This window comes from Ictidomys tridecemlineatus, chromosome 10 (assembly GCF_052094955.1).
Source record: "Ictidomys tridecemlineatus isolate mIctTri1 chromosome 10, mIctTri1.hap1, whole genome shotgun sequence".
Classification (NCBI taxonomy): domain Eukaryota; kingdom Metazoa; phylum Chordata; class Mammalia; order Rodentia; family Sciuridae; genus Ictidomys; species Ictidomys tridecemlineatus.
This window is the reverse complement of record NC_135486.1, coordinates 39,652,578-39,666,958: the sequence shown is the minus strand read 5'-3', so window position 1 is coordinate 39,666,958 and position 14,381 is coordinate 39,652,578. Positions and strand designations below refer to the sequence as shown.

Here is a 14,381-nt window from a genome sequence, read left to right as displayed (position 1 = left end):
TTTTTCTTTTGTGTGTGTGTGTGTGTGTGTGAGTGTGTGTGATACTGGGTACTGAACTAGGGGCACTCTACTACTGAGCTACATCCCCCTTTATTTTGAGATGAGGTCTTGCTGAGGCTAGCCTTGAGCTTGCAATCCTCCTGCCTCAGCTATCCAGGTAGCTGGGATTACAGGTGTTTGCTGCTGCACCTGGCAAGGGGGGCGGGTAACTATGTGTATATACGCAGCCGTATAACCAATGTGATCCTGCAACCTGTACACATGGAAAAATGAGAATTCATACCCCATTTAAATCAAATGTATGATATGTCAAGATCATTGTATTGTCATGAGCTATATATATATATATATATATATATATATATATATATATATATGTTTTTAGATGGACATTATATCTTTATTTATTTATCTTTCTGTGGTGCTGAGCATGCCTCACACATGCCAGGCAGGTGCTCTTACCACTTAGCTATAACTAACTGCAGCCCATAAGAAGATTTTTTTAGTAAGACAAAGAAATAGATTTATGACATAAAAATTACTGTTTTGTTTAAGAGAAAAAACAGTATATTCAAAATTAAGACAAAACTCCCAAGTGGTCAAAAAGGTTTTGCAAAATAACAATAGGGAAAGAGCTAAACGTAGGACATAGAAATATAAATGACCAATAAACATATTAAAGGGTGGCTCGATCCTCATATATAACAAAATAGCAAATTAAAATATTTCATACCTTATAGAATAAACAGATTTTAAAACTTAGTATTTAGCATTGATTGGCTAAGGTAAGGGAAAATAGGTATTGCCTCATTCTGGAGTGAAATATTGTGAATATAGTGTAAACTTTTAGGAATACAATTTCTAACATGTTAAAATCTGACTCAGCAGCACAGATTTTACTTTTTAAATGTTTTCAATTTTAAACATTTCAATTTAAATTTTAAACATTTAAAACATTTCTTAAATTTTCAAACAGTAAAATTCTTTTTTTCCCCCCTTTTTTCAGTACTGGGGATTGAACTCTGGGACACCTGACCACTGAACCACATCTCCAACCCTACTGTGTATTTTATTTAGAAACAGGGTCTCACTGAGTTGCTTAGTGCCTTGCTTTTGCTCAGGCTGGCTTTGAACTCAAGATCCTCCTGCCTTAGATTCCTGAGCCACTGATTAAAGATGTGAGCCACCAAGCCTGGCCCATTTTTTCTTTTGGTATACAGTTCTGAGGATTTATAAAGACTTATTTATAACTAATACCACAGACAGGAACAAAACAATTCTAATACCCCCAAACATGCTCTCCTTAGCAACATGTTTATGACAGTAAAAAGCTCAATCAAGTGTTAACTAAGAGAGGATTAATGAATAGTAACCCATTGAGATTTTATGCCATCAATGGAAAAAATGAAGTGGATTAACATGGAAATCTAACCATGGTATAATGAGGTTAAAAAAAAAAAAAACAACTCTATTTACCAACTTATTATCTCTAAAGGACAAGATTTCAGGGAACTTTCACACTGTGCTTTAGTTTTTTTTTTTTTTTTTTTTTTTTTTGGAGAGAGAGGAGAGAGAGAGAGAGAGAGAGAGAGAGAGAATTTCCAACATTTATTTTTTTTTTTTTTTAGTTCTCGGTGGACACAACATCTTTGTTGGTATGTGGTGCTGAGGATCGAACCCGGGCCGCACGCATGCCAGGCGAGCGCACTACCACTTGAGCCACATCCCCAGCCCCTGTGCTTTAGTTTTTGTATTGTGTGAACTAATTTAATATACATTACTTTTTCAGATGGAAGTAACAGTGATTTCCATTTTAGAAAATAACAAGATAATTTCAAGATTTAGGTACTTTTAGATTATAATAAAACAGCAAAATCCCTAGCCTGTTTATAATTTGTAGGTGGCTTTGAAATGAATGCAGGTTTCCAGAAAATTAGTAACTCCTTAACTGATGATGGTGTTACATCCCAGTAAACTCACTGTTAAGTTGGAAACAGCCAAGTCAAAAATGCATGGAAAGCATCTAACCTATGAAACATATAGCTTAGTTACACAGTACACCTTGGAGTACTGGCTGTTGGCCTTGTGACAGTGTGGCTCACTGGGAGCTGCAGCTCATGTCCACTGCCCAGCATCATGAGAGTCATGTACCACGTGTGGCTGGCCTGGGGAAGAGTCAAAATCTAAAGTATAGTTTCTACTGAATGCAGATTGTTTCACACCACTGTAAAGCTGAAAAACCATTAAGTTGAACCATCATAAGTTGGGGACTATTTGTATTAAGTCTCAAATCCAAGTAATGTCATAATTTGGGTGTTAGAATGGCCTATAGTAGAAATCATAAAACCTGTGTATGTAGAAATCTTTACAAATTGAAAAAAATTTTTCCTTTGTTAACCTAGACATTGACCTTCCTGTTGCCTATTTCCATAAACCCAGCTCACCCAGGCCAGATATCTGGGCATTATTTTTCTCCTTAGTTTCCACTCTTTAAAAAGTAATCACTTATCCTCTTTACCCACTCCAATTAAAAAGTAAAATTATATTTGTTTACTATTTACCAGGCATGAACCATGACTTAATAGGTGTTTTCTCAGTTCCAAGAGGAATCATTATGAAATTATATTAAGTGTTAATTCCCTTTTGAGGTTATATGTTTTCATGTGAAAATACTGTGTGCCTATTAATCCTGATTTATCTTTCAAAACTGTTTTCAGCAGCAACTGAGAATCCAAAAATACAAAAACATGAAAAATCAGGGAATGGAAAAATATTGTTCCTTTACAAAAGGTTCAAGTCAAAGAAGACTTAAGTATGTAATTTTTTCAAGCATCCCTGGGGGCTCCTAAAAAGGCTTAAAAAATCTTTAAAAATTAATTTTAATCCTTCAATCCTTCTGCTATTCTTCAACTATCTTAGTTTATATATTAATTTAAAATGTTGAGGAGGCATTCTATCAAAGTACTTATTTCATCAAGGTTAAAATATTTTCTGTTTTTCTATTTCACCCTATCTCAGCTCTTTTTGCATCTTCATGATAACTATCCTTTTCCTTTCTCCTGAAGTAAACAACCTTTATTCTAAAATTCCATCTTAAAGGCAAGGAAGTGTTTTCATTCCTATCTTGAGGTTTATCATTAATAAGAGGCAATATCCTATTTCTAAAAGTAAAACAAAAATTCAAGGAAATAGTTTTGAAACCCTCACAGTATATTTTAATTCTGAAAGGTAAATTAAAAGTAAAGATTACCAATAAAGATTTATACATATAAAATTTCACTGTGGACATTTTCTCCTATTGTCACACATCTCAATTACTACCTATTAATATTATATTATTCAAGATACATAACTCATGAGCATTCTCCCCTCCCAGCCCTGTTCTTTGCAGATTAACCTCACATTGCTCCTAAATGATTTTAGCTTAAGGTACATTATTACTGTTTAATAACTCTGTGAGACTATAGAGAAAGTTAAAATGAAATGCTATGAATGCAGAACAAAAACATGAACATGAATGGAATACTTACTGGTTCTGTCAATGTTGTGTCTTTCTCCAGGAACTGTACAACACAGTATGCTAGCTAGAAGGTAAAAGAAAAGTTTATAAATGTTATTGAGTGAAACAACATGTAGGGATGGAAGTTTTTTGTATTTAGCCAACAAAAATATCATTTTGATCAATTTTACTCTAGTTTATTTCAATATATAAAAATGAATATACTCAAAATGTGTAAATTTTTAATCTTGAAAGTAATTTCTAGTTCAAAAAATGTTCTTTTTTTTTAGAATAGTGATTTCTCACTATAAAGTTCACTGAAATAAATCTAGAGCTAACAATTTAGTTTTTTAGCATGTAACTATATTTGTGCCTATACTGATATAGAATTATTTTCTAAATATTAATAGAGGAGACCAAAATCTTTCTAGATAGTTTTCATGATCACAAGTAACTGTCTGAAGAAATGTGGGATTTATTCAAAGTCACATAGTTAATGAGGTAAGGACATGGATCAGAATGCAAGTAAACTTGACATGCACTGGTTTTGTTTAATAACTAAATATCATAATATTTTAAGCTTATAATGAAAATTTGCTATAAACAACTTACAAAGCAAACTTCTTGGTTATCCTTCAAATTGTCATCTCAATATTTCTCTGTCTTTCTATTTGTCTTAAACAAAATTCATTTCAATTGAAACTTACCTGAGCATGAAACAAAGATAATCCTTTTGCAGTATGCATAGGAATAAGAACCTTCATTAGAAATTGTTTATGTTCTGCTTTCAGTGGCAATGCAAAGCCATTGATAATACTGGAGGGAGAAAAAGGCAGGGGGGAGGATTAAGTAGTTACTATTTTGTTTCTAAAAGGGATACTATCCACGATTATATAAGGAACAGTGCTCTGCTTCAATCCTGGTGTTGTACATTCATTCATCTTTGAACTACTTTAGAAAGACTATTATTATGAATTCTGTTCCTCTGTCATTCAGTAATCCCCAAAGAAAACCCTGACTGCCAACTAATGCCACAGTATGTAATTTGTTTCATTTTCTATAAAGACTGTCACTTTATTTATGCATTTTGCCTTTATTTTCCTCTCTAAAGCCATAGGAGAGTCAATGTCACAATAGGTAGAATTTTCAATATTTTCTGAAATAAATGGATAGTTTCTCTTACTTTGTTGGATAATCTAAAATTAAGTCGTGTTTTTTTCCCACACTTATTTTCTAAATATTCTCTGAACAGAAATAGAGGAAATTTCTAAATTCTAAATTCTCTCAAATTAATAATGCTTTGTAGTGAATAGGCAGGCAAAATGTTTGTGCAAACTAAAGCCAAAGACTAAAGATATTCTAAAAAGAAGAGATGAATAAGGAATGGTCTATCAATACTGAACAAGAATACCTATAACTTCATCAAATATTCACAATATCTTGAGAAACTATTCCTTCCTTCCTTCTTTTTCCTGTAGTATGGGGGATTGAATCCCAGCTTCTTGCACTGCGCTCAATATTTTAAGTTCTAAAATAGGAAATAATTTCTTCAACTCTAGCTAAGATTTTATTACATAAAATATTTAAACTTTCTTAATGAATAAAAAGAACAAGAAAACCTGACCTACCTTCCTAAGATCTCAAGGAGTTCAGCAACACCATTGAAATGTTCTGTTTCATATATAAACCTGAATTTAAAATAAAGTAGATATAATGAACATCAGAAAACTAAAAGAAAACAGAAGGTGAGGAAATCATTCTAAAGGCAGCAGTATGAAACACAGGCGTGCTTTGGGTTGTCTTTGAAAGCTAATTTGTCCCAAATCAGCAACCTTAACAAAATATACCTTTGTAAAACTTGACATGTGAGGAGAACAGAGTATCATTTTACTTGGAATATTCTATCTTATTTAATATATAAGAAAGATGATTTTTCTCAAAGAAATACTTTTCAAAATAGAAAATTTCTTCTTTGGGGCTAGGGCTATAGCTCAGTGGCAGAGCGCTTGCCAAAGCATGCAAGAGGCACTGGTTAAATCCTCAGTACCACATAAAAAATAAATTAATAAGCAAAGATATTGTGTGTCCCTCTACAACTAAAAAAAAAAAGAAAGAAAGAAAAAGAAAATCTCTTCTCACAAGAAAATGCAAGAGAAAAAAAAAAATCTCACAGGAAAATGCAAGAGAAAAAAAGACTGATATATAGTAAAGCGACTTTTGTTCAGACAACACAGGCTGTCTAGCCCTACAACACTAGACTCTCTTTTGAAGCAGGGGATCATAAACTCAAATACAACGGGCCAGCACAGGTGTGAACATATGGCTGAAGTGGACATAGGAGATGATAAGAGAAATGCAGAATGTGCTCTCACTAGAGGAGGGAGCTTTCACTCATTCGTCACTACTGCAATGTGGAATGTTGGCCTACTTTTGACAGGTCTTCAACTAATTAAAACAAACCTGAAATGTGGGTGTTAAATGTGAAGTCTCCTGATTTGAAGCGAATATTTAACAGATTCACAGTAGTCAAATGATAGGTCCCTTAGGTAGTTAATTAGCCTTGTCAGAAAAATCAATAAAAGAAATTCCAAGAGCCACTGGTTCAAATACTATTTGTACAAAAAATTTCGGGGCCGGGATTGTGGCTCAGCAGTAGAGTGCTCACCTAGCACGTGCAAGGCCTTGGGTTCGATCCTCAGCACCACATAAAAATAAAATAAAGATATTGTGTCCAACTATAACTAAAAAATAAATATTAAAAAAGATAAACAATAAGCTCAAAAGAAACAGAAAACTAGGTAAATTCTCCTCTCAATGAATCTTAAATAACATTGGTATTGCCTATCAAAAAATTAGTCTCATCATTACTATCTTCTGCAGTTTCTAAGAAGTTAAGATGCAATCCAATGATATCCACAGAACAGGCTAAAAATGACCCCAATACAACCAATTACATTTGTATATTTTAGATATTAAAAATCAACCTAAAAGGGTGAAGACAAGATGAGGGGTGTCTGTTTATGAATATATGAATAATTTACCTGAGGAAAATATTGTTAATTTGTTTTCTGATGAATGCTCTTAGTCCAAGAAATTTCCCATAAATTCGATGCAGAACAGTCTTCAGGAAGTCACGTTCTCTGGGATCTTCACTATCAAAAAGCTCCAGGAGCTTTAAAAAAAATCTGAGAAATTACTTTTAAAAAATAATCGAGCTAAAACTTCACTTTATTCTAATTTTGACTTTAAGATTATCTATGAAATCTTTAGATTTTTTCTTAAAAGATTCTGCCCTATCAGATTGATTTTACCCTTGGTAAATAAATAAAGCAAAAGAAAAGCTTAGGGAGTATTTCTTTTCACTAATTTCATTTTTTAAATGACACAATAAATAATTTAAGCACTTTAACACTTTGGGGGGCTGTGGATATATATAGCTCAGTGGTAGTGTGCCCTGGGTTTGATCCCCAGCGCTACCGCTACCAAAAAACAAAACAACAACAAAAAATTCCCCTTACTTTACCACTGATTTTTAACATTCTATCCTCCTCTTAGCTACTAAACATTGCTTATAATTTTTAGTGTTAAAATTAGAGAGGTGTTTAATGCTTTTTGATAGTAAGTTAACACATTAAGCTTTTAGACTGCAAATCATCAAATAAATGAAGTTTTAAAAATACACATGTATAAATTATAGAGTTTACCAGAAATGTGGATTTTTATGTTCTGAACTTTGGTGCTGATAATTACACTGAATTTAGATGCAAAGCTCTCGACCTCTTCAGAAGTTCTTATTCTATTGTGCCTTTAATTATAATAGTATATAATTGCATACATGTACATCTCTAACATGATTGGGTATTTTGAGGGTAGTGATGGCATAAGTCATTTTTATATATGCCTGACAAGTTAACTGCCCCCAGTTTGCACACTTTATTGGCTACGTTAAGGCAATGCATGAGTCTCCTGAAAAAAAAAAAATCCGTGGTATGTGAAAATTATGTTAATATGCTTAATCCAGTTTCAATGATTAGAAATGGCTAATCTGCTAATTTAACACTCAAATTCAAGTTTCTGATATTGGGTTTACTTGAAAGATATGCTTTCAAGTTAATGAAAGGGGCCTTTAATTGTAAGGTCATTGTGTCTAAGTCAAGAACAGATATCATTCAATACAAGTTGATTTTTTAAGAGGAAAACATCAGAGAACAGTTGTTAGCTACTTTTCAACCTATTTAAAGAAATATATTTTCAGATATTATAATCTAAACAATAATCTGTTTAGAAATATAATAGTCACATGATGAAACATACACAAAACTAATAATCAGGAAACCTATTATACTGGTTCCCATACTAATATCAAGGTGCTTATAAGGGTCATTCATAACCTCTGATCTTGTTTCTTCATTGATAAAATAAGACAGGTTGAGACCAAATTTTCTTTAAGATAGGGTGCCATCATAGTCGGAGACTTAGGCTCAAATCCTGATTGTGCCTCCTAATAGCTGTTGTGAAATTGGATGTGCTCTGGCTCATTATATAAAAGCACCTAAGGACAGTGCTTAGCATATTAAAAGCACTCCGTAAATCTTAGCTTCCTCTCTTTCTTCTGAAATTCTGATTTGAACATAAAATTATAATTATGCAGTTATTTCCCAAATTTAATAATTTTTCTCCTACCTAAGGTCTTAAAATTACTACCTACCAAATCATTTCAAAATATAAAAACTGAGACTTTGGAAACAAAAATTTATTAAAATAGCACCTGAACAGTTTTTCAGGAACTATCTGTGAAAGCAGATCATATAGACTGCTAAAATAAAATTCTAGGCCCTAGCTTCTCAGACAATTCAGGCATTTGAAGTAGAAGGTAGAAAATGGGTCCAACACTACTGGTTTTCTTCTCTCAAACCCCTAGAAAAATCCAGCATCCTAATACTTCAAGCTCCAGACTAAGTAAGCACTAAACAAGGTTCCCCTCAACCTGCTATTATCTGAGATGCAATTTAATGTGGCATTACTAGAGTTCCTTTACTATATCCTATATGAAACCAGGTGCAGTGGCACATGCCTATAATTCCAGCAATTGGGAGGCTGAGGCAGGAGGTTTACAAGTTTGAAGCCAGCCTCAAGAACTTAGTGAATGAACACCTGTCTTGAAAATGAGGACCGGGTTCATCCATGGGTTCCAACCCTAGTACCAAAAAATATGTTGAGTGTGTGTGTGTGTCTATGTGTGTAACCCCCATGAAAACTACAGAAGGAAATAAAATATGCTTTCATTTTCAATCACCCAAATAACATAACTTGATTTAATCTGATTTTTACTCACGATTGAAGTGTACATTTTACTGTTAACACACATCTAATATTTCTGTACAATTTATGAAGAGTTACTTGAATGGTTAGGCTGACAAATGTTTTTCATTTATCCACAGCAACTGGTCAGAATACTTTATATGAGGTTGGGGATATCTACAAATGACCAAAAATAAACTCTAAATATGTGGAACTCATGTTTGTGGAATCTTTATAATAGGGGACACAAAAAGATGGTCTGAAAGGTAGGAAAGGTCCTTATAATGATTTTAATCCTGGCCTCAGAATTAAATCCCCAATGAGGCCTTAACTGATAAGTGTTTCAAAAGCAAAAATGAACCTAGAAGGTTTAATCTGCTATGCAATTTTGTTTAAGACCAGCCAATTTCAAATAGTTAAAAGAGGTCTCTAACACATCCACATCAATGTTTATAGCAGCACAATTCACAATAGCTAAACTGTGGATCCAAACTAGATACACTTAAGTAGATGAATGAATAAAGAAAATGTGGTATATATACACAATGGAATATTACTCAGCATTAAAAGAGAATAAAATCATAGCATTTGCAGGTAAATGGATGGAGTTGGAGAATATCATGCTAAGCGAAGTAAGCCATTACCCCCAAACCAAATGCCGAATGTCTTCTCTGATATAAGGATACTGATTCATAATGGGGATAGGGGGCGAGCATGGGAGGAATAAACAAACTTTAGATGGGGTAAGGAGGAGGGTTGTGAAGGGAGGGGGCGTGGAGGTAGGAAAGATGGTGGAATGAGATGCACATCATTACCCTAAGTACATGTATGAAAACATGAACAGTGTGACTCTACTTTGTGTACAGACATGAAAAATTGTGCTCTATTTGTGTAATATGAATTGCATTCTGATGTCATATATAACAAATTAGAATTTAAAAAAGAGGCCTCAAAGACTGAAAATAAAAAAGAAGTGGACACTCTCCTAGGGATTAATTGTGAGTATATACATTCCCAAAATGAGCTAATAACCAACTTATGAAAAGAAAGAAGATACTGCATGCAGTTACACCTCATGATCCCATTTTATCTGTGGTTTAGGAATTGGGTGGTTAGGATGCATAAGGTGGTAAGGGGAAGGGGAACTGATGCTTGTTGACAGGAAAGGAGCCTCAGTTAAAGCCACAATGCTTAAAATATACATCAAGTTAAAGTACAAAGACTTAAAATTTTAAAACAAAAGTTTGACCCTTTGATTGAATGGTCATGCCAAAATTTCTCATAGATACTGCAGAAAGGCTAGCTTTTCTGGTCTTTATAAAATAACTGAGAATTTAGAACTGGATGCGATAATTTGATTGACTTCATTAGAAGTTCACCCTTGATAAAAATACTTTTATATTAAAGCTTCTTCACTTTCATCCCAATTGTCTGGCAAGAATATTAAATGCTGTCAAATTAAAACAAACCATTTTAAGTTTTGAAGAACTATTTTAATCACAAGTTAATCACTGCTAAGATAAATATAAAAACTTTAGGACATTAGAGTTCCTTACCTGTTGTACAAATTTCTGATCAATGTATCGTTTTGCAATGCTAGGCTGGAAATCAGGGCTCTCCAAAAATCTCAAGAAGAATTCATACACCAACTATGAGAGAAAGTCAAATAAAAGCTAAGATGATGGTATAAAATTCCAAGTTATAATACTTCACATAAAAAACACACCTCCATTACCAACTTAGTAGGGAGATTTCTGATATTATAAAATTAGAAAATAAGGTTTTTAGGGCTATATATGTAGCTCAGTGTAGAGCACTTGCCTAGCATATGTGAGGCCCAAGGTTCAATCCCCAGCACGAGTAAAAAGAAAAAAAATTAGTTTAAAAAAACTTTTTGGGCTGGGGATATAGCTCAGTTGGTAGAGTGCTTGCCTCGCATGCACAAGGCCCTGGGTTCAATCCTCCCACCCCACCACCGAAAAAAAAACACAATTTTTTGTGGTTTGGTCTCCTAAGCCAATACATTCTGTCTTGCTTCCCTGGTTAGTGAATGAGCTTTCAGGAGCTGTGTAGTGCCTCACATCTGTTCACATGATACACAGCACAGTACTGGGCATGAAAACAGCCACTGAACAAGTGGCGCTGTCAACAATACCGCACAGCAGTCCACAGGAGGCCAACTCCTTGCTCAGGTTTGAGCATCTTTTGGCATGTTTATACCCAAAGCAAAACCTACTATATTGTTTGAAAATAATCTATAAACATTGATATAAACTTTTTTTCTTGTTATATCCTTAATGTACAATAAATATTTAAAAATTAGGTAATATTAAGCCCCATAAGCATTGCTTCCTTTACATACATGGGGCAAAAATGCATCAAACAAAACTATATGTACTTGGATCACAAAACTGTTCTTAGAATATTATTGAGCTCAGTAGTCAAAATGTGTTCTATGGTAAATGCTGAAGGGTCTATGGATTTAACATACTGATCTTTTTTCCTCTTTTTTTCCCCTTCTCTCTCTAAATACAAACTAAAAATACATAAAAGGTATACACATTATATTTATTAATTACATGGAACAGACTATGAGTGCAGAAGACATTTAGCAAAGGGCTATTACACTGTGGAATATGCTTAGCAGGATAAGTTTTGAGGGAGATGTGCAACTTGAACTCTGCATTCAACTGGATTCTGGACAAGCCAAGAAGAAAGTGGAGTGCTGTGGAAAGGCAGGCACATGTCTTAAAGGCGTGCAGGGGGTAGGTTGATGGGACAGAATCACAGACTCTATGTGCAGCTCCCTAGTTCAGTGGGAGTTCAGAGTCTGTGGGAAGGCGGCATCAGTTAGACATAAGCCAAATGTGGCATGCGCTAGCGTATCTACTCTTCAGATCTACATCAGAAATACAGGGTATAAGATTTAACAGTTTTAAGAGTAATAGCATGTCCTTTGGGAGACCTAGCTGACATCAAGCTCTAAATCAAACCAAATTCTCTAAAATATATATTCTCTAATTTTATATATATATGTAAATATATATTTACTAAAATATATAATATATATATATATATTTACCAAATATATATATGGTTGAAAGCTCAATACATATATATATATATGGTTAAAAGCTCTCATTCACAAATACTACATATAATTTAATTTTTTTTTTTTAGTTGTTGATGGACAACTCTGGGGCTGGGACTGTAGCTTAGTGGCAGAGTGCTCACCTAGCATGTGTGAGGCACTGGTATGATCCTCAGCACCACATAAAAAATAAATTAATAAACAGATATTGTGTATCCCTCTACAACTAAAAAAATATTTTAAAAAAAAGAAAGAAAAGAAAATCTCTTCTCTCAGGAAAATCCATGGAAAAAAAGACTGATATATAGTAAAGCTTATTTATCTAAAAATTTATTTATTTATTTATATGCAATGCTGAGAATTGAACCCAGTGCCTCATACATACTAGGCAAGTGTTGTACCATTGAGCCACCACCCCAGCCCTGTGCACATATAATTTTTAAAACAGTTTTCATATATATCACTTACTTGACACAGTGAATATCAAATGACCAGTCAAGATTACATGGAAAGTGCTGTTATGCAACCAACTTAAGCATCACTAAAGAAATGATGGCAATTTTATCTATATACATGCTACATTATTATTCCAAATAGAAGAAACACTAGTGATCTACAGAGATGAAAATCTTCAAAATGCCCAAGATTTTTCTTCTATAAAAATGAACCTTGTCCTCAGGATCACTCTCTACATACCCCTTAATCTTCAATTATTTTTTCTTGTACTTACTCATACCCTGACATAGAATATCTTTATTTGATTATTATTATTACAAAAGTTTACACTGGGAGATATGTAGTTCTCTTCCACTAGGATGTAAAGAACTTTGCTTAGTTCAGGACTTTACCCTCAGTGTTTAGAATTTCTGGCACAAAAAAGATGCTCAATAAATATTAATAAATGGGAATCATATTTGTTAAGAGATCATGTTTCCATGTAGTTTAAAGTTTCTCCATGTTCTATATAAAGAAATAATATGCTCAAACAATCTAAGAAATGGGGTTGCGAAGAACAGACACTTTGGCAATGGCTTCAGCTCCCTGATAAAATGACAGACTTCATATATGTTCAAGGTATGACTGTTTCTACTTTTTCTTTTTTAAATATTTATTTTTTAGTTATAGGTGGACACAGTATCTCTATTTTATTTTTATGTGGTGCTGAGGATTGAACCCAGTGCCTCATGCATGCTGGGCAAGTGCTCTACCTCTGAGCCCCAGCCCCAACCCCTGGTCCTACTTTTGTAAGCCTAAAGATGAAGGCTAACTAAAAAGCATAGGGAATGGAAGACAGTGTTCCTGAGCTATTGAGTTCTGACCATGTCTTTTCTAAGGTAGTAAAAATAAAACATAAAATTCTGATCTTCACAATTAAAAAGACTTTATTCAAGGTACAACAGAAAACAGCCCAGATGATTTGGTATCTGTAACACCTATACAAAAAGCTATAAAAACTGGAAATGTTTGTCCATGAGAGGAAAAGATTGACCTACAAGTCATTTTCCATTCATTTCCATCCAGCCCTTTCCATCCATTTTTAAGGGGTATGGTGACCACATGCTTTCCAACTTCTATTAAGAGGAAACCAGTATAGCCAGGTGCAGTGGTGCACACCTGTAATCCTAGCAGCTTGGGAGGCTAAGGCAAGAGGATCGCCAAGTTCAAAGCCAGCCTCAGCAACAGTGGGGTGTTAAGCAATTCAGTGAGACCCTGTCTCTAAATAAAAATAAAGAGTAGGGCTGGGGATGTGGCTCACTGGTTAAGTGCCCCTGAGTTCAATCCTCAGTACCACCACCCTCACCCCCAGCCAAAAAAAAAAAAAAAAGAAGAAACTAGTATAAAGGAGTTTTAAAAATTGATTTACTATATGAAAGAATTCAAGCAAGAGTTAACACCAGACAGAACTATATGAGATATTATACATGAAATGCCTAGAGCATTGCCTTGGACACAGTAAACTCTAACAAAATCTTAGTTCTCTAAGGATCTATTTTTTTCCCTGGTAATCCTTGTGAAAACAGAGCAGATTCTGCTTGAACACTGTAAAGTTTAAATAGGGTCAGCCTTGTTTTTTTCCCATCTGTTCTTTTATCCACAGAACTAAAAAGATGCCAGGTGTGGTGTACACACCTGTAGTCCCAGCTACTTGGGAGGCTGAGGTGTGGGAGGATCGCTTGAGCCCACAAGTTCAAGATAAACCAGGACAACACAGCATCGAGACCCTGTCTCAAACGACAAACAACGAAAAAGAACTATGAAGGAAAGGGAGGGGGGATGGGAATAGACTAAATAGGACATCACTTTTCTATGTTCACATATGAATACATGACCAGTGTAACTCCATATCATGTACAACCACAAGAATGGGAAGTTACACTTCATGTATTATAATATGTCAAAAAACACTATTCTGTCATGTATATCTAAAAAGAACTAAAAAAAGGTCTAAAAAGATAATAATTATTCATAATTTAATGTCAAAGTAATACA

The 14,381-nt window shown here is 34.1% G+C and overlaps 1 protein-coding gene across 1 annotated transcript in view; it reads right to left on the bottom strand.

Moving 5' to 3' along the window:
* The window catches only part of Ppp2r5a (protein phosphatase 2 regulatory subunit B'alpha), a 65,729-nt gene that overhangs the window by 6,539 nt on the left and 44,809 nt on the right, over positions 1 to 14,381 (bottom strand). The window contains exons 4-8 of the mRNA XM_005329433.5: positions 10,357 to 10,449; positions 6,541 to 6,671; positions 5,128 to 5,187; positions 4,207 to 4,315; positions 3,531 to 3,584 (exon numbers count right to left, since the gene is read on the bottom strand). Coding sequence (XP_005329490.1) covers positions 3,531 to 3,584; positions 4,207 to 4,315; positions 5,128 to 5,187; positions 6,541 to 6,671; positions 10,357 to 10,449 — 447 coding nt within the window. The remainder of the gene's footprint in view (positions 1 to 3,530; positions 3,585 to 4,206; positions 4,316 to 5,127; positions 5,188 to 6,540; positions 6,672 to 10,356; positions 10,450 to 14,381) is intronic.